Source organism: Phaeoacremonium minimum, assembly GCF_000392275.1.
Source record: "Phaeoacremonium minimum UCRPA7 unplaced genomic scaffold PA7_03_scaffold_371, whole genome shotgun sequence".
Taxonomy (NCBI): domain Eukaryota; kingdom Fungi; phylum Ascomycota; class Sordariomycetes; order Togniniales; family Togniniaceae; genus Phaeoacremonium; species Phaeoacremonium minimum.
The window spans coordinates 301,723-325,665 of NW_006921275.1; the positions used below are offsets into that span (position 1 = coordinate 301,723).

The window sequence follows — 23,943 nt, forward strand, 5'->3', positions numbered from 1 at the left end:
CGAAGCGGCGCGAGTAAGGCAAGGTGAAGAGAGGATTGGTACTTCGCCTGGACTTGAGGAGGGGCGGACGATTGCGGCGGGGCAACTGGAATGGGTGAGGTGTAAGTAAGGTAAGCGTGCGATCGATTGATCGAATCTCGAGGACGCAGATTGGCAACCCGGGATTTGGATTGGGATGATGGAAATGAGATGTAGCCAGCCTTTCTTCACCACTTAGAATGGAGACCGGCTTATCATATCTCTCATCGAGTTGCCTACTGTAACTATAAGAAGTACAAGTATGTAGGGGGAAGGGGAGGAGGATCGAGGATCGAGGATCTCCTTGATCCCACGGCCCGCATAAGGGTATGTATGGGTAGATGGGGGTTATGACGTTTTCCGCTGCAGATGGGGTCGCAGCTTTCTTTAAGTCCCGCCGCCGCCTTTTCATTCGGCCGTCGGGGAGGGCGACGCCGTAACCATATCCGTCCTTGTCCTCTCTATCTATTCTATCTGAGATCGCGGGCCAAATTCGGGGCGATCCAAAGGTACCACGGCGGGTTAAAAGGCACAATACTGTAATCGAAAAACTCTTTGTTGGTCTGTTTCGGCTAGTAGGAGAATATGGATTGAGAAATTTAGTTCATGTATATAAATATGTGAAGAGTCGCATGCACTGGCGGTTGCTTTACTTATTCATCGACAACTCAGCTGCTCTTAAGAAACCGGGCGTCGAGGCAGCTGGCTGGGTTTTACAAACAAGCGAGTGAATTGATCCCCGTCTGCCACGAGGGATTATCTGTCCGTTTGCGGGCTGACTGGCCTTGCGTAACGTGTCTCCTCTGGCTCTGCCTCAAGTAACTTTAGGAAGCCAGCCCTTTCTGGCAAGTGGTAACATTGGGTGTAAGAGAAGCGTCAAATGCCTACTCCGTACGGAGCGATCCTGCAGCTCCAATGCACGGCATATGAGTATTAGTACAGTCAGGAAAGGCACTGATTGATGAGACCGCAGACCAGAGGCCTGGGCCTGTAATCATCAAGCTAATGTTATTGTAAATGGGAACCGTTTCCACGGTCAGGCCCGACCTTTCTTCACTTTGTAGAAAGTCGCCCAGGTCAATCGGCATCAATAAGCAGTATCTGGCGGGTTTGAGATGCTCGGCAATGCGCATCTACTGCATAGTAGATGGTTCCAAGAGCCGCTCATCAACTCTGAGGCCATGGCCCTTCTTTCTCGCTGCGTGCATCCGCCATCAGCGCTCAACTATCCAAGATAAGCCGCAATGTGAGATCCGATGCTTCGGTGGATTCTACTTTGGCATGGGCGCCTAGCAGCGTTGTGTCCTTGAACGGGGCTGAACCTAGGGGATTAAGCAGGTGCCTCGGTGAGACTCCTCTTTGCAATGTCATTCCCTGAACACCCTGAGGCACGGCTGGGTCCATGCTATCATCAGGGGTTGAATTGATTGTCCGGCTCCTCTCAGGAGATTCTGAAACGCAAGGAAGTTGTACGGTCGCTGACCAGGAACGGGGCAACGGCAGCATCCGACATTCGGGCCCGTAAACGACGGAGAAGGCTTAGGCTACCCAGATTCACAATGTCCACTATGCTCTCACTCTCTCTGGGCCGGAATGAAGAACATTTGGATATCATCGTTGCGGTTGATAGTGCTAGGCAGGTCATTTGAGAGCATGGTTATCATGAAAGGTTGCAGGTAATGAGGTAGAGTGCCGTCCGTACCTTGGGGGTTGCAGGGGTTCGTGCGTGGAGCTAAGCTCCCCGCCGACCGCCTGCCCGCCAAACCCGCCCTAGCAGCATTCGGCCTGGTGTAAGGAATCCAAGCACCGCGCGCCTAAGCATGGCACGACCTCAACAGCAAAGCCTCAGCCGCAGAAGACTTATCGTGACAAGCAAGTAATCTACCGTTACCAGCTGTGCACAGAGACATCAACGCGTTATCTGTGCTTCCGACAATCCTAGAATACCTTCCCGCGAGGTGCAATGCTCTAGCCTCCAACGACTACCTCCCACCACCACCCGTCCATCCATCCATCCATCCATCCCTGGCATCCTCGTACGCGCTGATACGTTGAACAACACACCCGACATGCAGCCATGTTGAACCTCTCAAGCTTCGTCCAGAAGGCGCAGCAGCTCCTCGACCCGACTCAAGGGCTCAACCTCACCGATTCCGACAAGAACCCCTCCAAGGCCTTCCTGTTCCAGAATCAGTTCCGTCTCCCCGCCTCTCAGCACCCGCTCTACGAGATCACCGCCGAGCTGACCATCCCGCCCTCAAATGCCACGCAGGGTGACAAGGAGCGGGACCGGGGATATCACTATGCCGGCAAGCTTCACCTATCGGAAGCTTACATGTGCTTCTCCACGACTCCTACGAGCTTCCTATCTTCAGCCAGCACTTCAACCTCCTCTGCTTTCACTGGACAAACACACGGCGGGGGACCCAGCGGGAATGGCTTCACGTTTCCTCTATGTGCCATTCGGAGAGTGGAGAGACTTCACAGTCAGAACTTCCAGGTATAATAGGATTTCTCAAGACTCAAGCACTTGCAGTGAGCTAACCTCAAGGTAGTTTGCCCTAGCTATCACGACGTGGAACGGATTGACCCAGGAAACCGGTAAAGACACAAAGGAAAAGAGCAGCGCAAAAGAACAACGGGTCACAATCACACTAGCAGGAAGCCGACAGGCCTGCGAAAGATTTTGCGACGGCCTCAAGAAAGGACTGCGAGCTGGTGTCGGCAACGTCGGAAAGCTCAAGAAGGTTATTGCCGAATGCTACTCAGAATACCTGCTTCGTCCCGACGACAAGAAGGCCGCAAGTCCCCCGGATGCCGGTCTCGGCATGATGTTCAGGTATCCGGGCGATCCCAAGAAGCTACGGGACAGGGCTAAGATGCGTCTTTGGGCCGAATATCTCCGTGACAATGGCCGCAACATGACGCTTCTCCGCCAGCCTACTTTCCACAAGCTGATAAGAGTCGGTCTTCCCAACAGACTAAGAGGTGAGACCTGGGAACTGACTTCTGGCTCGATCTACCTGCGACTCGATAACCCGACCTTGTACAGTGACACATTGAAGAAATATGAGGGCCAGGAGTCGTTAGCCATCGACGAGATCGAGAAGGACCTCAACCGAAGTCTTCCGGAGTATCCTGGTTTCCAGAGTGAAGAAGGAATCGGACGGCTTCGTCGAGTCCTCACCGCCTACAGTTGGGTCAATGCTGATGTCGGTTACTGTCAAGCCATGAACATTGTGGTGGCCGCTCTGCTCATCTACATGTCCGAATCACAAGCATTTTTCCTGCTCTCTGCCCTCTGCGACCGCCTAGTCCCGGGATACTACTCAACTACAATGTACGGCACGCTACTAGACCAGAAGGTCTTCGAATCCCTCGTGGAAAAGACAATGCCGATTCTATGGGAGCACCTTGTCAAGAGCGATGTGCAGCTGTCCGTGGTGTCCCTGCCCTGGTTCCTATCATTATATATCAACTCCATGCCTCTTGTTTTTGCATTCAGAGTTTTGGACGTCTTCTTTGTAGAAGGTCCGAAGGTGCTCTTCCAAGTTGGGTTGGCTATTCTGCGGATCAATGGCGAAGAGCTCTTGGATTCAACAGATGACGGCGCCTTCATCTCCGTGTTGAAGTCATATTTCGCTCGTCTTGATGAGTCGGCACATCCAAAGTCGGAGAACCCGAAGTTGAGAGCGGTAACTCGGTTTCAAGAGCTCATGGTTGTGGCGTTCAAGGAGTTCTCTCAGGTTACGCATAGCACAATAACGGACTTGAGGCTCAAGAACAAGGATGCTGTCCTAAACAACATCGAGAACTTTGCCAAGAGGACTGCTATCCGCAATCTAGGCCCTGACAGCAAAATCATGAGCACTGATGAGCTAGGGGCTCTATACGATCGGTTCTACGGTGTCCTATATGAAAGGCAACAACGAAGCCTGATCCTGCTCCAGGAACAGCAGAGACGAGCCAAGAGTAGCCGCCCACGACTTGCAGAGGCCGCGCGGCAACACGATGAGGCCGTTGAGAAAGGCCGAGTTGGTTTAGGGCCCAGCACTAGTTTGATGGACTATGATGCTTTTCGCGAGTTTCTTGCGGGCATGTCGAAATGGGCCATCTCTGATTCTCCCACCACACCTCGCCGAGATACTTTTTCGGATAAGGACAGAAACCCGTATTTCAATAGCACGAGGCGACAGGATGCCTACCTCTCGCCCTGGGGAGCAGGTCCAGAACCGGCTGATCATGAATTCCTGCAGCGATTGTTCAAGCACTGGGATGTGGATAACAGTGGGACCGTCACGTTGCAAAACGTGGTCAGTGGCATTGCACGTGTCAAGGGCAAACGCGACATTATGGGCACAATCACCTACTTCTTCGAGCTCTACGACGACGATGGAGATGGCAAAGTCGACCGCGAAGGCATTCTTCGGATATCGGAAGCTTTGCTCTTCCTCTCGCGACGAGGGCTGGAGGGCACGTTGAGTCCATCCAACTCGACCACCATCCTGAGTAGTCTTCAAGACCAAGACGGCAATAGCCCCTCTGGGCCACTGCCTGGAACGTCTGTTAATGAGAGATTTCTGGGCAGTGTTAGCGCTTTCATTAGGCGGTGCTTCGAGTACGCCGACCCAGATCACCCCCAGAACCAGGGCTCAACTGCCGGTATGGGGGAATCCACCCTCGGTAGAGATACCGAGTCTAGCGCGTTTGCCATAGGCGACGACGAGGAAGACGAGGAAGAGGAGCCAGAGGAAGACCTCCTAGATTTAGGTTCGCCCAAAGGGAGTCCTAAGGGGGCCCCTAAGGGGAGGCTAGAAGACGGGAAGAAAGGCGCCGCCCCACCGCCGGCGATTAACATTCCTGACAGGGGCCCCAACGAGGCCCGCCGAAAGGTCTCCAAGGCCCAGTCTGAGGCTGCTAACATAGCGCTGGACCCCGCTAATCCACTACACATGACACTACCCACCTTCCGCATGGTCGTGCTTGCGGACGAGCTGCTCGAGCAGTTCTTCGAATCAAGCTTTCCTGCATCGTTCCATATCATTGAAGGTTTGCCATCGTCTGCACCGGCGACCGGTAACTCCAGCCTAACGACTTTCTCGAGTCTTGGGTTTGGCGCCGGCAAAGCAGCCGCTGCGGCCTTTGGTGGAGGTGCTGGTGCCAGTGGTGTCCCTCCAGCAGCAGCAGGGGCCGGGAGAGGCCTAAGAGGTGTGCTGGACAACATTGTCACCGATGGCATGCGGGTGGCGGCTGAGGTAAGAAGGAGGATGGAGGACGCCCAGCGCGAGCTAGAGAAGAACGCATTGCCGGGACAGAAGGACGAGGATGATGAGGACGAGGACGATACGGCACCTAGGAACTCGTCTGGCGCCTACAGCGGGGACGTGGAGAGGCGAAGCGTGAGGAGCTCAGACCGCGATCTCCTGGAGGGGGCGGATGCAGAAGCCGAAGATGGCGGTGGTGATCCATCGAGGACGCGCGCAAGCACCGCGAGCAGTGGAGAGACGACCGGCGCGACGAGAATTGTGGAATTCGACGGGTGAAGATGGACCGCGTAGAGCTTATTCCGACGCTACAGGAGCTTGGAGGTCGGATAACCTTCACATAATGATGACATTTCACGAGTTGTTGTTATTTCTGGCAGCCGCCTCTCCATCTCGCTTCCGTTCGCAGATATGGGGCCAGTCTAGCCCCGAGCGGCAGAGCAGTGATCGTGATCACTACTGCCTTCAGCCTTCCGCGAGTCGCAGTGTGGCCGGCTTAGTCGCGTACACATTGCCTACAATGTGTACCTGGCTCGCATGTTTGCCGGATGGGGAATGCAGGACACGGGACAGCATGAGGAAGGGAGCTCGACGTCCTTTACCTTGTCTCATATCGTGGGAATAGCGCCAATTGAATTGTCATTACCTTGCCGTTTGTTTGGCAGGATTTGAAAGAAAGCATTGTGCAGAGAGGATGACAGGTATGAGACAGCATCCTCCCTTGGTGTGATATCGCCCTTGCGGCGGCGAGTAGAGCCTGCATAAGGAGGGATTTATGCTTAATCGATTTTAGCAGTCCGCTATTGTTAGAGCCCCTTCTAGCTTGATATCCCTATCTACCTTATGGAGTTGCCCTCAATAATGGATACATACTTTTCTGCGCCGTCCCTCGCTTCACAGATTAAGTTATCGGGAGCTTTACCTTTTCGCCATCTAACCTTGCTAGTCGCCAAGTCCAAGCATTTCGCCCGAAAGCATTCCACGCTAAGGAGGTGAGACACGGGTTACCGAGACACCTTTCATGAGATCGCCGCAAACCATTCCAGCCGGACAATTTTTTAGCAAGCATGGCAATGATGGCAGGTTGCGGAGCCCTGGGCTCCATTATCCCCAGGTATCAATCTGCCCTACAATTTGGAGGGCGAGGCAATTCCCCTGAAGAACGCATGGCGCCCTCTGGTCTCAGAAGCGCGCCCCTAGCAATGGAGTCAGCGAGCCGCCGCATCGGGTAACTTGCTTTGGTGGGGCTCAGTCCCTACGAACGCCGCTTGCAAGGGGAATCTCATGGATGGGATTTGTCGAAGGGGGAGGAACACTCTGATATTGGGCATTCCATGTGCCATGCCGTCTCGACAACAAGTCAAGATCTCATGCGAGGGCTAGTGGCTGTCGGTTTGCTTCAAATAGACCGAACGTTTCTTCCTCCCCCCAAATCCTATCATCTCAATTCTCTTGTCACTCATTACTCGTTTGCTTCTTCTTGTGGCATCCCACGCTCTCTTTTGACTGCTTCGGCTTATTTCGCTCGCTATCCTAGAACCTCTTCTCGGATCACCCTCGTCCTAGCATCTCTGGTCCATCTGCCTCTCAGCATGGGCTGGTTGAGGACGACCGGCGTTGCCGTCCTGGCAGCCGTCGGCTATGCCAACGCTCAGGGCTACTACGGCACTCTCGCGGCTGAGCAGGCTTCCTGCCCGGCTGCCCAAAACTTCCAGAACATTGGTTGCTGGGCTGGTTTGTCTCTCGCGTCCGTTCAGTTTGCGGTTCAGGGAACATACGCCGCGTCCCAGAACCCCAACTACAACTTCCCGGGATATATCTCTTCCCAGACGTCGGGCACTGCGGCCGCAGTCCTCTACAACAACACCGTGACGCAGTATGGCTGCGCTTCAGTGTGCCGAGGACATGGATACCAATACACCTACCTCATCACCGGTCTATGCTACTGCTCTATGGTTGATCCCAGCGCCGTTTCTGGAGCTACGAACACTGGTACTTGCGGAACTACTTGCCCTGGCGACAGTGGCTCAGCTTGCGGTGGTGCATCCGCTGCCGCTGGTGTCACGGTTCTCTACGACCCTTCATACAAGTCTTATGCGTCGTTCTCCACCCAGATTGCCACCACGTCAAGCTTGAGCACGTTGGCCGCTGCGTCGAAGTTCCTGGGCTGCTTCCATGCTCCAGGCTTCCCCAACACGCCCGGTCAATCTGTGACTGGTGCGGCGGGTGCCATCGACCAGTCTGCAACGACCATGGCTGCTTGCTTGTCCACTTGTGCCAGAAGGGGATACCCGCTTGCGTATGCCACACCTACAACGGGTGGTGTCACTTGCGAGTGCGGTACCGAGTTCGGGTATCAATCATACAAGGTCAACTACGTCGCTGGAAGCACCACCTGCTCCGTGGCCTGCGATGGATCTGGCAATGCTTGCGACCCTACCCAGGCTAACTGCTGTGGCGCAACCAATGCTGTTCCTGTCTACATCAACCCTGAGTTGACTGGTTGCTTCACACCTACCATTCCCGGTATTGCCCTGACAGATCCCACCAGCGGAAGTATCACTGGATACCAGTGCGCCGCAGTTCCAGCCTCCCTGACTGCCGCCTCCAAGACCATCTTGACAACCTCGACCATCGCTGGTTCTGCAACAGTGTCCACTGTTTATCCCACTCACCCAGTGTCAGTTGTCTCAGGTGCCAACACGTACTTCCAGCTTGGATGCGCTGGCTCTGCTCAGGCCGTCACTGCCGTTGGTAGCACTGCAACCTTCACTACGGGTGACATCAACACCTGTGCCCAGTACTGCTCTGACAGCAACGCTGCTGTGTTCCAAGTCAGCACAGCTTCTTACACATCGTCATCCTCTGCTACTTTCACCTGCACATGTGCCAATGATGTCCCCTCAACCTTCAATGCCAACTTGATCGATATGGCTGGCTGCGCCATCAGGTGCCCCAGCGGCGCTACCCTTTGCGGTGGTGCCACCAACGTCCTTGTCTATGGCAAGCAGTCTCGCTTCGCGACTGGTTCCATGTCTTCACTGCTGTCCTCAGCCAGTGCCACGACGCTGCCTACCTACAGCTGTACATCCGTGTCAACCTCCAGCAGCGCCACCAGCAGCACTGGTACATCCTCAGGCACATCTTCCACCGTCTCCAGTGGAACTTCGTCGTCTGTCACTGGCAGCTCTTCCACCGTCTCTGGAAGCAGCAGCTCTGCGTCTGGATCTGCGTCTGAATCTTCTACCACTTCCACCAGCTTCCCCACCCTGAGCCCCTCAGGCAACTCAACTGTAGGCCCCACCGTCACCCTTTCCAGCTCTACCACATCAGAAACTGATGTTACCCCGGAGAGCACCCCGTCTGGTACCGGCACCGGCACCGAGGAGCCGACCTTCACCGGCTCTGAGCCCACTGGCGGTCAGGAAACTGGCACCGAGACTCCTACCGGTACTGAGACCCCCATTGAGACCACCCCGGGTCCTACTGGGACAGTCGCCCCAACCAGTGTTACCCCTGGGAGCACAACGTCTATCCCCGTTGCCTACCCCACGCCCACATCTTTCTCTGCTATCTTCGATTTGGCAGCTGGTCAGGCTATCTTGACTGCTCTGACCGTTTGCAACGAGGACGGAACTTCATGCGAGGTCATTATCTACGTCGTCCTGAATATGGGCTGCTTCGTCACACCCACTGGCGAGAGCCCCTTCACTCCCGACTTCGGCATTCCTGACCAGAACCTTAATGCCCAAGAGTGTACTGAAGAGTGCGCCGCACGTGAGTATGGCCTTGCCTCTGATATCTCTGGTGACTGCTTCTGCGGTACTGCTCAGAAACCACTGGAGCAGACCGACGATGCGAACTGCCGCTCCACATGCCCTGGCGACCCGACACAATTCTGCGGCGGTGGTTCGACCTCTCTCAAGCGCCGTACTATCAAGAGACAAAGCGGCCAGTTTGCCCAGATTTTTGCTATCATCCCTGCCGATCAGGGTGGACACCCCGGCCTCCCGACCGTCACCCTCACCTCCAGTACCGCTCTGCCCACCAATGGCACTGCTATCCCCACCGAGACTGAGATCCCCCCCACCGTGTCCATCCTTCCTACCTCTACTGAGGAGACCACTGGTACTGGGGAGACCACTGGTACTGAGGTTGCTCCTACCAGCACCGTGCCTCCCACTGGCTCCGGCCCCATCACTGCTCCCAGCTCCAGCTCCACTCCCATTGCTGTCGTCCTTGGTATACTGCCTCCCAACACTGCCACGCTTGGTCTCAAGAAGCGCCAGGCTGGCAGCTTCATTGGTGGTGCCGGCCCTCTTGCCCCCACTGACTGTACCGAGGCTACCACTTTCGTCCTTGCCAATGGTCAGCTGAGCAGTGGTGGTCAGCTCGTCTCCACTGATCCTGGTGTTCCATACATTCCTCTGGCTGTCAGCGCCACCATTGGTAGCATCACCACTGAGTTTGTCAGCATCAACGGCGAGCTCTTCTGGAACAACGCGGCCTTCCTTGACGGCACTGCTGGTTTCTGCCAGGATGCCTCTGGTCGCGTCTATGCTACCTTCGAGGGTGCCGCCGCTGAGCCCGCTGGCTGTCTCCCGGTCACTGTCGTTGCTTATCCTGGTAAGTTTTACTACTCAATCTACACCTCTCCAAAACATCCTGCTAACCCCTCCCAGCTTACCAGTGTATTGGTGGTGTCATCAACCCCAGTGCCACTCCCCCCAGCAGCACTGCTCCTACTGGCGCCCTGGGCAACGGCACTCTTACTCTTGCCTACCCCTACTACTTCCCCGAGGCCTCTCCTGTTGGCCAAGAGTGCGTCACTGTTGTCGAGGAGTGGGTCGTTGGCGAGACCAGCCTTCTGCCCGAGCCTACTGCTTAAGTGCAGGGAGATGTAGACAGGCACAACGTAAATGGGATGTCAAGATTGTCAAATATCATCCCAGAGTTGCCGCCCCCTTTTTTGCTTTTGAGATTCTATATGGGACAGCGTAACGGACCATCGTGGAGTTCACACAACGATATGTGGAAAACGGAATGGATAGGCTTCTTCGATCGGTTGTCAGGTTTTCATGTGATGGATGGTGCTTCTTTTTTTGACAGGGCTCACGTGGTGACGGGTTCGTGACAGGAGAATAATCTTCAAGAATAGTCTAATATAGTTCGGGTTGTTTTTTATTACTTATGATCTTCCATCGTACCATCTCCAATGTGACCTCCATCGAACCTTCACCCCTAAACCAACCATCTCTATACCCCCGAGCCTCAACCCGACTGTATCTCTGTCTCCCAACCAATTTACATCGTTGTCAGTCTTGTATGAGATTGCATTTATATGACATCCCTCACGGGGTAGACCTTTCTGCTTATTTTTTTTTTTACTTTTTTGGCACATACTTCGAAGTCATTGTATTCAAGGCTTGCAAGCGGCTTGATAATATCAGTGATAGTACGATTGTGTCCTAGAGATCCTGCCATTCGATTAGGTACATCATTTGGGACAAGTGAATCAATGAAATCTGGTCGAATTATTGGAGATGAGCTGAGATTGTTGATAGTGGGCTGGTTCTGCAGTGTTTGCCATGGTCACTGTCGGGCGGCTGTTGTGTTCCCCGGCGCCAGTGGATAAAAGTGAAGTCAAGTGTACAGATGTCGAAGATCTTCAAGATCAATCAGACACGGAAAATGACGTACATGAGAGAATACAATTTGTTGACTGATCGTCTATGTTGTATGTTTTCTCTGATTGTACCGATATGATTGGTATGAGGCAAGCAGATATCAGGTGACATACGTGGTCTGAAATCTAAGGGGCGGGAAATGTTGTTGTAAGCCAGGTTGGTCTGTAGATATTGAACCCACGACATCTAGCTATGTAAATAAATTCATGACAGTCAGTGATAATGCAAGAGCAGAAGACGTGGTAAATTTCATCTCGTAGGTATAAAAGCGCGAAGCCCGACTGCAGACATGCACTTGTTATTTTTTATTTGTATGTGTTGTTAGTTTGAATTATTATTGAAAGAATTTCATTTTCACATATTCAGAAACATCCCACCACCATCTTCCGAAAATTGCACTGATAAACATCAAAATCGAATGAGTATCAGAACGAGAGTGGATTAGACTTTTTCCAAGTAGTTTCTCGCTGTCAAGGCGGAGGTGGAGGATGAGATCCGAATTTGAGCGTCAATCTGATATTTTGCACGAGCCCTTCGGGCGGCCCATCCACCAGCTAAACCTAGGGGATGAGCACTACTTGTTTCCCCCAACCTGGTTCTTTTTCTGCTAGTTCAAGAGCCTCTTGGATCTGATCTAGCTTGAATGTTCCAATAGTCGTGAAGTTGACTTTCTTACCAAGTGGTAATAATCCGGTTTCTACCATCTTGATGAGTCTCGCCGTATGTTCTCGCTCATACATATACCTCCCATGAATCTCAAGACTGTTCAGCATCAGCTGGAGATAGGGAATCGTGACATTCCCAATGCTTCCTCCATTGAAGACTACACGACCGAATGGTCGGACAGCTCCCAAACAAGCTGTAATGTGTGTCGACGTAGCCGCTTGTGGTGGACCTTTCAAGATCTTGTGAGTGCTCTGGAAAATCGAAGAAGAGTCTAAACAACTTACTAAAGTCGACGTAACAATCTGCTCCCGCACCTCCAGCCACTTCCACAAGAGCTTTCGTATCCTTCTCGGCATCACCAGACAAGACCACAGTTTTGATTCGGCCCGTTCCCTTCGACGGTTCGGCGAGTGCGTCCAGTGATTTGCTATTCCTCCCCGCAGCAACGACATTCGCGCCCATGGCAAGGGCGGTGATGACAGCTGCACCCCCGAAACGACCAGTCGCAGGACACACTATGACGGACTCTCCAGGCACGATGTTGAGGGTCGCGATACCGCCGAACGGTACGTTGCAGATCGGCACGAGACACAAGTCTTCGACTGTATATCCCATCTCTCCCAGGAGTATGCTCTCGTTGAGCGGGAACACATTCTCCGTGGGGAAGACGGCGTACTCTGCGAAGCTTCCCTGAGCCCATTGGGCCATGAGATCCGGAGTTTCACCGCCGTGAAGTCCCTGGAGCACGATGTTGGCTGGCTGGTCTCGCGCTCGAATCGTCATGTCGCAGAGGACAAGCTGTCCTGGCTTGAGAATCGTTGCATCTGGCCCAGCCTCGTGCACGCGGGCGATGCAGCTGGCACTTGGGACGATGGGAAGGGAGATGGTGTAAGGAATTTTGCCCTCCAACACGCTCTTCAGGTACGGTAGTACATATGTCGCGAGGACTTTGACGACGACACTGCCTTGGACGGCTGTTGGGATTGGCTTGGTCTCTATCTCAAGGGGTGATGAGAGAGATTTGAGGACGGCAGCTTTTTGAGAAGACATGATGCTCAAGATCACAGTGTTGAATTGAAAAGCCCCGAGTTAGAGAGGTCTCACTTCGGATTCTGGATGGATTCAGAATTGTATCCTCTATCACTTTGTCGGTAAATGAAGAGTTATATCAGATACACCAGCTGTAGATGAGAGTTTCGCTATCTAATGTTTGCTTCCAAAATCCTCTAAATCCATCTCTCTCGTGGAGTTAAAGATATAGCACAGATTACTTCATTAGTACTTCTTCACTGTGCATGATATCATGGCAGACCATGTAGTTGTGTCCTGGTTCTATTGTGATCGCATAGGCGGCTGAATATTACCACCTGCTTACGTTCCGATGGCCGGGGCTCGCTTCCGGCGTTTACATGTGCTAGCTCGGAGCCCTCTACAACGGGTCGGAAGAAATCGACCGAGGGGTTGAATAGGTCTCTAGGGGAGTTCTTTTTGCCTGTAACCCTTATGGAATTATCGTGATGGCTGCTGCCCAAAGTGCGGGCCGTTATCTCCGCCAATCTCCTGTTACCAAATCAATGCCACTTGCATATCATAATGCACGACAACGTCACACTGTCATGAGAAGAAGATGGCGTTTATTTTGCATTTGAACAGAGCAGATCGTAGTTATGGGAACAAGAACTGGGGGGGTCGCGATGTAATTCTACATGGTTTGGCAGAACTCTTCACGATCCTCATAGCCTGCCCTCGCCAGAGCATAACCGTGAGTACACGAAACGCCACAGCACCGTGGATCGGAGTAATGCTGCAATTCCCTGAATTGCTTAGCATAACGTCGCGTAGTCGAACAGTTCTTGTCAGGACACCAGGAGATATAGCGGGACGATTTATCCCTGGTCAGGCCATAGGATTTAGGGTCGAGCTCGCTTAGCCATTCTATATCTGTTGGAGTCAAAACCTGTAGCTCTTTCGAGCCTTCGAGAATAATGTAGCGCTCTACGCGTTTCCACGTGAAACACGCATCACAGTACTGACAGTGAGTGCCGTGGTTCGCGCCGTCCGCCGGCAGGAAGCTGCCGGTTGTGTTGTGCATCGCTGCGTAGCAGAGGCAGCATGACCTCTCGCGGGCCTCTGTCGTCTTTTCGTCTACGTGCATGTGTGAAATCGGGATCTCTGCGCCGAGGCATGCGCAACGATTGGGGTCAAAAGGGAGGAGAAGCTGGATATCATCAAACGAGAAATGTGGACAAAGGTAGTTTGTCGAGACTTCGCCGAACCTCTTCAACCCATCGCTCAGCTGCTGGAAAGTAACGTGTTGCTCTTCGCCAATCTCCGCAACCAATGTTGACCATTTGATTTTGAAGACGGTATCGACAAGACGAGCCTCGCCAACGCCATTCCGTATCTCGAGAGCAGGCCTCATGCCTGCGATGTATTTCGGGTCCAGCGTGATCGGAGAGGAAAATCTGCTCTGCGCAGATATTAAGGGATCATGAGACTCATGCTGGCACACAACACGAGAATCGTCCTCTTCTAGGTCGCAATCCATCTCAAACCATAGCTCAACGTCTGACCATGATAGCTGATTGTGAGCACAGATCCTGACCACTCCTTCCCTGCCGATACATCTACGCAGCGAACCGGGTAATTGTCTCTGAGTCGACGAGAACAGAGGGGCCTGGTGCGGTTCCTCGCATTCTGCGCAGTCCCACACCTGACTCCTCATCTCTGCCATCCTGTAATCCAGCTCTCTGTCACGGAACTTGACGCAGCGCTTGCAGTACAGCAGACGGCTATTCCACACCTTGTTTGCAAGCTTGTCCTGCTCCTTCTCTGTAAGGCAATCGTCTAAATTTGGTCGACTCCAAATGTCCCTAATGCTCCAATGCTCGCATTTATTGCTTCGAAAGTAGTCAAACCGTTTATCCTCGAACAACCTCATGAAAGTCCTCGAGGCATGACGCAACATGTACACATCCAGGTTGGACAGAAACGCCATAATCTTCAGAAGGAGTTCTTCTGGCAACCTTGACATAAGTAGACTGCGGTTGCTGTTATGTCGGTAGGCCGACACCCATTTGTCTTCTGAACTCCGTTTGCTAGGGCCATCTGAGCTTGCCCGCTTGGTTGGAGCGTTGGCAACCTCGGCCATGGTGTTCATACAAGAAACTCAAGAGTGAACACCGGCTCTTGGGTCTTAGGGATTGGGCAAACAACAGCGGATTGGCTTCTCAGTAAAGGTCCACATGGTAAATGCAAGTGTTAAGGAAGTTCAACTTTCACTCTTCTTCTCTCACATACTGACGCGGTGTCTCACCTTAGACTACCGAAAGTCGTACTCTACAGCTTTTCAGTGGTGAAGGGAACATCCCTGCCCGAAGCAAGTCCGGCCGCTGTTCGTTGTTTCGACCCTGTGCAATATGGATCGGTCCATCCCGTGATCCGCTTCATAGCTACCGGCACGTGATACCCCACAGAAGCACCTACCTCGTTTCTACTCAGGGATTAATCGAGAACACATTTCAAATGACCAGTTAGATAGACGGTCACACAGTTGTCAGGATTCGGGATTTGCAGACATATTCGTGATTATCCCCAGTTACCCTGTCAATGCATAGTTGCCAGCTGATGACGGCACAAGAGGTCAAAGCGTATTCGGCGCCAATGACGAACATCGAACCCCTCTTCCCTCCCACCAGGAGGGTGGCGTGTCAACCCATCTCTGCGGGAAGATAGGCCTGCTGACGTGCTAGCTTGAGGAGTTGAGTGAGAGCATGATGAAAAGTCACGGAGCACGCAGACTGAATACCCAGCACAAGAACAAGTTTTTGATTTGAAGAGCTCGATCTTCATGAGACAGCCGTAACAGTAGTAATCTTCTATTCCACAAACTGAGAAACTCAGGACGTCACTTCCATAAACAAGGTCGTCGTCCCTAAATACCGCCCAGCCCACATGATAAAGGGGGGAGCAAAGAAAAATGCCATCATGAATGTGTTCCCTCCTGCTTTCTTCTAGACAACAACTTGTGCCACAACATGGCTAAGCGGCGGGGGGGAGCAAAGGTAAAAAGCCATAGTCGCATCTGGATGATTATGTACCAACAAAAACTGTGCCGACCCGGATCACACACAACCACACACCTTTTTCCCAAGGACGTAAGAAAACATGGGGAACATGTACACCAAGAAGAGGAATGACTGCCGAGGGGCAGACGGAAATACACGAGGTCCACATGATATAAGGAAAAGGGGGGAGGGATGTGATGAATTGCTCCGTGGATACAGCTCTGTTTTTGAAGAGATAGAAAAAAAAGGGGGGGATAGAATGGCGCAATGAAACTTCGTGTGCAAATGAATGAGCCCGCGGACGAGCTGGGTATCTTGGTCCACATCTCTTTCAACCTCCCAACTCTTTCTCTCTGACTGAAATATGCAAAACCAAACCAAGTCCGCTATGAGACTCGTAGATACCGCAGATGGTTGCTGGTTGTCCGCCGTGATGACCTCGATATCAACGAGAAGGCAAATGCCTAAGATAATAATATCGCTTTGTTCTTTCGCTATCCAGGATTCTGTTGACGAACACTGGCATTGAGAGGTCTCCAGACGATTACTTGATATTCTTGAACAAGTCAGAACCAAAGCCGCCGTCATTTACGTCAACTTTTGATTCCAGAGCACTTAGCTCAGGGATCATCGGTGGCGGTGGACCAGCAGGCTTCTTGGGTTCTTCGAAGATCCGACTTGACCTCTTGCTACTGGTGTCATCACCGCGTATCCGGCGGAACCAGCTGCTTCGCTTCGCCTGCTTCTCCGTCATGACACTGCCGTTGCTTTGGCTCGTCGGCCGGCCATCGATGCTACTCTGACCGTCCTGCTCGTACTGCGCATTGAGTAGATTCCGGCTGAAGAGGCGGCGGATGCTGCCCTGGCGGTTTGATAGAGTCGGGGAGACGGGAGCGTCGTCTGCGGGCCGCTTCACGCCGGCCTTTGTGGACGTCGTCACCATCGACTCAGGGGTGTGATTGCCGTTCGCCTGGGCTTCTGATGACTTGGAAACCCCATTGCCGTTCGCCGCCTCCTTGTCCTCCTTGACGGGCGTCTTCGGGCGCTCCTCCTGTATGGGCGAGGGCAGCGGGGGTGGGATGTCGGTCCCCTCGGTCAGCGATCCGAACTTGAAGTCCAAGACGGGGAGCTCGAAGCGCTTCGAGGGCACCGCCGTGACGGTGCTGCCGTTTGTTCTGGCGGGCATGGCTGGGTGGCTTATCGATAGTATCGGAGAATTACGTCGGTGGTGATGGAGGAAGATCGGTGCAGGTGCAGATGCTGCAGCAGGTCTGACCGAGCAACAAAGTTGATGGCTGGAAGAACGTCCAAGCGTAGACCGACCGTTTTTTCGGACCGATCCGAGAAGGTCGTAAAATGCGCTTCTGGCGTGGAAGTGCGTATGTGGTATGTATGTGTCAACGAGACGACAGACAACAGGGGAAGGCGTCGCTCTCGGGTCAGCTGAGCACTTCCTGCAGGCTGGGGAGACTCTGAGGTTAAGGTTCAGAGGCAGACGTATTTGTTTGATGGAAGACCCCGACACTAGCAAAGGACGACGGCGGGTGGGAAAACGTCTGAGCGAAATGGGCTTCAGCTTCAGGGTAGGTATAGGTAGGTGGCTTGTGTGCTTGTTGGACCGACGGTTGGGCCTTGATCACGGTGCTAGTCAGTCTAAGTAAGCTCTTTGGCCGGTAGCTTAGCTAAAGCTAGCTCACGGTGGCCGTTCCGAAAGAAGAAATGGCCAGCAAGATGCCAATGGAAGCGGCTCCTTGTCGTACGGGAGAGAAAATGGCTGATTGAAACACAGCCATAAACAATTGACTGGCAGAAAAAGCTCGAGATGGGCGTTCTGTCTCGCAATCGGCGTGGAAACGGGGGCTAGAAGGGGGCTGGCGGAAAAGGTGGAGAGGAGGAAAACTGCTCCCAGATGGGGAAAGTTTTAATTGCACGGCCGGTGCTGTTGCTGCTTGCATATTGGTAGGTAGGTCTGCGCAAAGACCACCATCCCTCCCACCGCCCACTACGGACTACGGCCGGGGGCTCGGCCTCGATTTCCAAGGTAGCGTCTCTCCTACGGAGTAAGTGCTTGTACGTGACTGGATCATGATACATTCGCGTTATGGGACGTATTACTGGTGTGTGCTATAGTCATATAGTCATATAGAGTAGATAATGTCCTTCAACCAGACGGCTGGCCGGCGTTGAGTATTGGAGGAGGCTTACTCAAGCGACATCCTGGATGCGAGCCGACAATATCTCCCTCGGATGAGGCACAGCTTTCACAGAGACCCTGCCGGTACCGACAATCTGTCACCGAGCCATTCACATCCATATTCAGCGTTGTGCCATGCATGATACGACAGGTGCTTGATTGTGACGAGGCTCTAGCATGGTCACCACTTGAGGCACCTCAAGACGAACAATCTCGAGAGTCAAAAGCAACCAACCCATCAAATGACCAGAATCCAGCTTCCGAGAGGCTTCAGCTCCCAGAGCAGAGAAGACTCTCGGATGAGGCCAATTGACCTCGATTCCGTTCTTATAAATCATCAACGGTCTAACACTACTGAGAATAACCGCATGGCCTAAAGGTGGTAGACATTCTAGAAACGGGGATGGTGTGGCTCCATACACGGACAAGTGCCTTTTAGTCTGGCGGATTCAGGGTCTTGACAATCCCCACGAAATAACGCCGCCTGATAGGACAGCCAACCCGGTTTGCTCAGGCACCGCTTGCATCAAGCTAGACCTACTATGCAGTAGGGAGACCTTCCTGTTCGATCGCAGCACCAGCGTTGGGTGACTTGGAACTTGGTGTGTGTCCCAAAGCCCCTGAAGCGTGCCTTCAAGCTTGTTCCCACGCTGCCGTGATTGGCGGGATCGCTGGCCTCGTTCTGCGGGAGCAGCAAATGGCCAGAGACTTTCAGGGCTGTATCTAGCCCAGTTGGTCACCGTTGACGCTTCATGCTCATCGATCGAGGAAACCGTGTGCGATGTAGAGTAACTACTGCGTAGAAGGACTCGCTGTGATCGGCTGGTGGCATGGTCTGGTGAATCTTCCCGATCATTGTACGCCCACTTCAGAGATCGATGCTCGGGCCAGCTAAGACGTGGTCTTTCTTTAGATCAATAGAACAAGTGGTGACACAGCTGAAGGAGCAAACTCACGATACACAGACTTTATTGCAATGCTGAAAGCAAGTCATGGACCCGACTCGCACACATTGACATCACGAAAGCCATCATCAAGCACCCAGCAAATGTCAAGCATCGGAGGGAACACTGCGGAACGTGCCAGGGAGACGGGCATGCAGGCCTAGTTCATGCAAGTCAAGGCACGCTTGGCTGGAACTGTCATGCGCGTCCGGTGGTGCTATTCACTCTATCCCTGCGACCTGGTCCTCCAAAAACCCAGGAACCACGCATCGCATCGCATGTCATCCATGGCTTCTGAAGCCACGCCACAGCAAAACGGTAGGCTTGCGGGTGCATCCTAGAGACTCCCATTGCCCCTGTTTCGGGAGACCTGTGGCTTCCTGGTTTGGGTGAGGCGCAGTGTTCTCACTGTACCGTTTGGCTTGCTTTCTTCATGCTCCCCAGCGTCACAGCTGTCTCAAACCAGGTTTTCGATTGATGCGACATCTCTACCGCAAACCACCACGTCAGTCGGCATGCAACCGGCCAGACAGGAGGCACCGGTGGCTGAGACCCTGGCTTGCTCAGCACGGCTCGACATTCCTGCCCCAGGCTCGACGCGATCGCTTCGGGGCAATCCAGGGGTGTTCCTGGCATCATGGTCTACCGAGCACTGGGAGAGGTTGCATTTGAGCCTATAGCGATTGGGAGCGATGGAGCGCGCCTCTTATAAGATACGGTAGGCGAGGACATGACTCTGCGCGCGCGAACGGACGCCCTCGTTACGAGATAAGCTCTCGATCTGGCTAATTATTCGAACTATCGACCTTTTGAGAAGCTGTGAAGACGCACAGGTCTGGTACGGATCAAACAAAGACATTAGTGTCTGAAAAGCTGTGCGCCAATCTCGTTTCCTGGCTGACACCCGCGATTTCTTGATATTACGTTGGCACACTAATCGGAAGGGTAGATGAGTGGGATTATGAGAAACAGCTTAGACTCAGGAGAGAAGTTAGCCTCTGCACCTCGTGTTGTCGAAGCTCAGCGGTAAAGCGGTGGGAATGTCGATATCTCATTGCGCATTATCTTCGTCTATAGTAGCAACAACCCCCTGGCGTGTTCCACCAACAAACAGACCGTCAGTCACCCATCGTGACGCCTGCGTTTCTCCGGAGCCGTGTCCGTTCCGCTGTAACTTCCCCGGTCTCCATAGTCGAACAGTGGCACATCTAAGTAAGACCGGCCCGGCCTCATCTCGAGATCATGTACTCATCCATCGGGTGTAGTAGCCAACACCATAGAACATGCATGTAGAACACTAGCTCAGCAAGAGACTGGATGTGTAGAGGCTTTCTTCACAATCAACCGCATCTGCCCGTTGTCGTTCCCTCCTATTTCGGCACAGCATACTGCTTCGTCCACTCTCTTGCCGTCGCGATCGCCGCCTGCTCGTCCTCCTTCCAGGTCTTGGCCACGTCGGCAGCCAGCGGGTCGTCCGGGTTCGGAGCGCCGAGGAGAGCTTGAATGGAGAGGAGAATAGTTCGAATCTGCAGCGCGGGAGACCAGTTATCTGCGAAGCGACTTGTTAGCCTGCAATCTCATGACGAGTGGCAGCTGTAAGTGAGCACGTACTCTTCAGAACATCGAGACAAATTCGGCCAAGCTTGTCGACGTTGGGGTGGAAGATCTTGGTAAGGAATCGAATCTTGGGCGGAGTCATGGGATAGTCGTCGGGCAGGAACAACTCGAGCTTGAAGACACCACCTTGAATGCAACATTTAGTGATCATTCTTCTGTGGCTCAGGAGCACTGGCGGTCTGGCGTTAACTGACCTTCGTACGGCGATGATGAGGGGCCGTGAATTTCGACATCGAAATATCTCAAGTTATCTTCATGTGGAACAGCGCTGATGCCAGGAACACTACACTGATTGTTAGGCTGCCATGAATACTTGTAGAAGATCATGTGTAATACGGTTCAGCCATCAAACGCTCTGTCTCCTTCACGATTCTCTTCGGTAGCGCCATGGTCGCTTAAATTATGATAGTAGACCTGGCGCAAGGCCAGCTGGTGTTGCACTTTGTAGGTTGCGAGAGCGTCCAGTTGAGTACTCTCCCCTTTAGGCTCGCCCTCAAGCTGCCTCTGATCGTAATCTCGCAGATCTGGTTCCCGGTTGACGACCGGCGTTCGCTTGTGGCCAAACGGGTCAAATGACGGTCCGATGCAGAAAACAGCCTCGGTGTGAGACTGGACTTCGTATCGGAAGATGGCAGGTCGGCGTATCGACTAGCTGAGAGAATCGTTGGAAAAGAAGAGTTGAAAGAGAGCGCTGCAGCGAGCCTGGCGAGGCGGTGACAAGATGGCGACAGTGGAAAGGCGTCGAAGAAGCACGATGACCAACACACAATTTCAAAAGATGTCGATGCCCGCCCGCCTGGCCCTCCTGTCCGCCTGGCCGCACTGCCCTGAAAGTGGGCTGCCTGCCCCCCAGTTGGGCTGCCGATAAGCAATCTGGCCGGCATCTTCCGTGCTAATTGAAAGCGCACGTGCCCCTCCATCGTAGATATGTATCTTGACAGCTTATTTCCGCTGACAGTTACTTCACTGGAATTACACTCTTCCATGCGACTCTTCATACCAATGAGCTCGAAAAATGAATAAGAACCGATTACATACATGAGGAAATATATGATATGAATGTGAGCACCGTCAAATATACAGTGATTACAAGTCGATAGGTAAAATCAAGCACGGAATTACGACGGGGCTTTCCAATCATTCTGTTGTAGTCACATAGCCAATATCCAGATCGCCATAGAACTCGGAACCTCATCGAGCTCACAAGAATAGATCCTATATAGCCAAGAGAACCAGAGTAGACATAGCAGGAAATGTACCTGCCAAGAATTTGACCTTTCCTGTAATAAAAAAAAAATAAAATAAAAAAAACCAGAGCAGCTGCAAAGGAAATTTGTACCTAGATAGGTAGATAAGTTGTAGGCTCCATATGATTGGGGCGCGGGGCTTGCTGGAGAGCTAGGGTGGCACGTGCGCTAGAGAGGAACCAGCGATGACCCTGCAGCGACATGCAGCTCATGAGAGATCGTGCATCTTCAGCCTCTACGAAATCCTGAAGAGAAACGACAGCCATCTGAGAGCGAGTTCACGTCTAACTCGAAATACACGTTTTGATTCATCAATGCTTTCGATAAGTAGCCCATGGAACGGCCGATAGGCTGTGCGGATTTCTGGATATGACCATAGACCGGACCTGGGCTGTCTGGTCTTGTCAACATGCCATCGGCTTTCGACCAGCTGAAGGATCCGCACAAGAAGGCGAAGATCATCAAGTCAGCGTTTGACAGCGACAGCTTCGATGCTGATGGATCGATTCACGTGGATGGTCTGGTAGGATCTGCAACCATCTCACCCTCCGGGAGGGATGTTGCCTTGGCATCGTGAGCACTGTCCAGGAGAATGAGATTGAAGATAAGCAAACTGACCACGAAACAGTCCCGATGGTCTTGCTATCATTGATTTAGACAGCCCTTACAACCCACCACGTCGCCTGAGTAGTCACGGACTGCCCTGGCTCGTAGTTGATGTTCAATGGTCTCCTTTTGCCAGGCGAGATTACTGGGTCGCGTCAACTGCGAACCATCGTTGTCTCGTCTGGAACTTGAATCTGAGAGAAGATTCCGCGTCTGGGGCTATTGAACACTCTCTGGAGGGTCATAGCCGTGCAATCACAGACATCAACTTTTCTGCGCAGCATGCGGACATACTCGCAACCTGCGCCGTTGACGGCTACGTCCACTGCTGGGATCTGCGCAAGCCTCGACAGCCGGCATTGTCATTTTGTGACTGGTTTGCTGGCGCCACGCAAGTCAAGTTCAACCGTCAGGATCCTCATATCCTCGCTTCGTCCCACGATCGTTGGCTGCACATCTGGGATGACCGAAAGGCCGCCGAGCCTCTCAAATCCATAAGTGCCCACACCTCAAAGATCTATGGACTTGACTGGAATCGTACGAGAACTACGGCTGTTGTGACTTGCTCATTGGACAAGACCATCAAATTTTGGGACTATGAGAGAGATGATGATGTCCCAGAACGGGTCATCCGCACCGACTTTCCCGTATGGCGAGCAAGGCACACGCCGTTCGGCTGGGGTCTTCTAGCTATGCCGCAGACAGAACCTGGTAAACTTTACCTTTTCGACCGCAGATCTCCCCCTGATGCGCCTACCGACGGCTATGTGGATCCAGTGGCCGTATTTCCCGGACACGGCAATCACAAGGTCAAGGAGTTCCTGTGGAGGAGCAGAGGAGATATTGATGATGGTATTGACAATCGTGAATTTCAGCTCGTGTCATGGGGTTCAGATAATGAATTGCGACTCGAACGAGCAGAGGGGCCGGTTCTTGAATCCGTTGGGCACATAAAAGGAGGCCCTGTAAGGAAGAATCTCATCATCACAAGAAAGGGGGCTACATACAAGACATTCCGCACGGTGGACGATGGTGGCCATCATCGGCGGACTGCTACGATGAGCGACCCGCGTACTGCAACCGGCGGAACTCCATACCGACAAAGTGCATTGACTCTTGGCATGAACTCGCCCCATTACCATCCTGGGCTCACATGGAAGGGACCTTCAATGAAAGCAAGAGTCACAACGGCAAAGAATGTTGACCGAAGCCAGGCCCAAATGGATTGGATGAGAGGTGTCTCAATGAATAAGAGAAAATCGAGCACCGATACTTCTCAGCGAGCGGCTTCGAAGGACTCGTCCATGTTCAGTCCTGGATATCATGACAACCAATGGGGCGAGCCAGAAACTATCCAAGAAGAGTTTCTCCGCATCAGCAACCAGCTACCAAATGTCAAATGGGACAATATCGACATGGATCACCTAACGCTCAATGCCTCACTGAGAGGGCCATGGGGCGTCAGCGGAGAGCTTATATTTATCAAAGTTAAAGTGGACATTCCACATGCGTACCCAAAAAGCAAAATGCCGAAGTTCATCATCGAGAAGAACGCGTTCATGCCTGAAGAGACTTACAAGAAACTCGAGCATGAGATCAATCAACTCGCGACTCAGTTCTTGAAAAGGAAGCA

The 23,943-nt window shown here is 52.8% G+C and overlaps 4 protein-coding genes across 4 annotated transcripts; 2 read left to right on the forward strand and 2 right to left on the reverse strand.

Moving 5' to 3' along the window:
• Window positions 1-2,095: 2,095 nt before the first annotated feature.
• On the forward strand, window positions 2,096-5,561 carry UCRPA7_4864 (putative gtpase-activating protein gyp2 protein; the record flags this gene model as incomplete). The annotated part of the gene is made up of 2 exons (XM_007917415.1): window positions 2,096-2,518; window positions 2,574-5,561. 2 exons carry the CDS (start codon window positions 2,096-2,098, stop codon window positions 5,559-5,561), a joined length of 3,411 nt encoding a protein of 1,136 aa, XP_007915606.1.
• A 1,313-nt stretch (window positions 5,562-6,874) lies between these two features.
• Window positions 6,875-10,170, forward strand: UCRPA7_4865 (putative wsc domain-containing protein; the record flags this gene model as incomplete). Its single annotated transcript, XM_007917416.1, has 2 exons — window positions 6,875-9,908; window positions 9,965-10,170. The coding sequence occupies 2 exons, from the start codon at window positions 6,875-6,877 to the stop codon at window positions 10,168-10,170; spliced, it is 3,240 nt and encodes a 1,079-aa protein (XP_007915607.1).
• A 6,076-nt stretch (window positions 10,171-16,246) lies between these two features.
• On the reverse strand, window positions 16,247-16,888 carry UCRPA7_4866 (hypothetical protein; the record flags this gene model as incomplete). Its single annotated transcript, XM_007917417.1, has 1 exon — window positions 16,247-16,888. One exon carries the CDS (start codon window positions 16,886-16,888, stop codon window positions 16,247-16,249), a length of 642 nt encoding a protein of 213 aa, XP_007915608.1.
• A 3,322-nt stretch (window positions 16,889-20,210) lies between these two features.
• On the reverse strand, window positions 20,211-20,608 carry UCRPA7_4867 (putative ubiquitin-conjugating enzyme e2 13 protein; the record flags this gene model as incomplete). Its single annotated transcript, XM_007917418.1, has 2 exons — window positions 20,211-20,389; window positions 20,452-20,608. The coding sequence occupies 2 exons, from the start codon at window positions 20,606-20,608 to the stop codon at window positions 20,211-20,213; spliced, it is 336 nt and encodes a 111-aa protein (XP_007915609.1).
• Window positions 20,609-23,943: the final 3,335 nt, after the last annotated feature.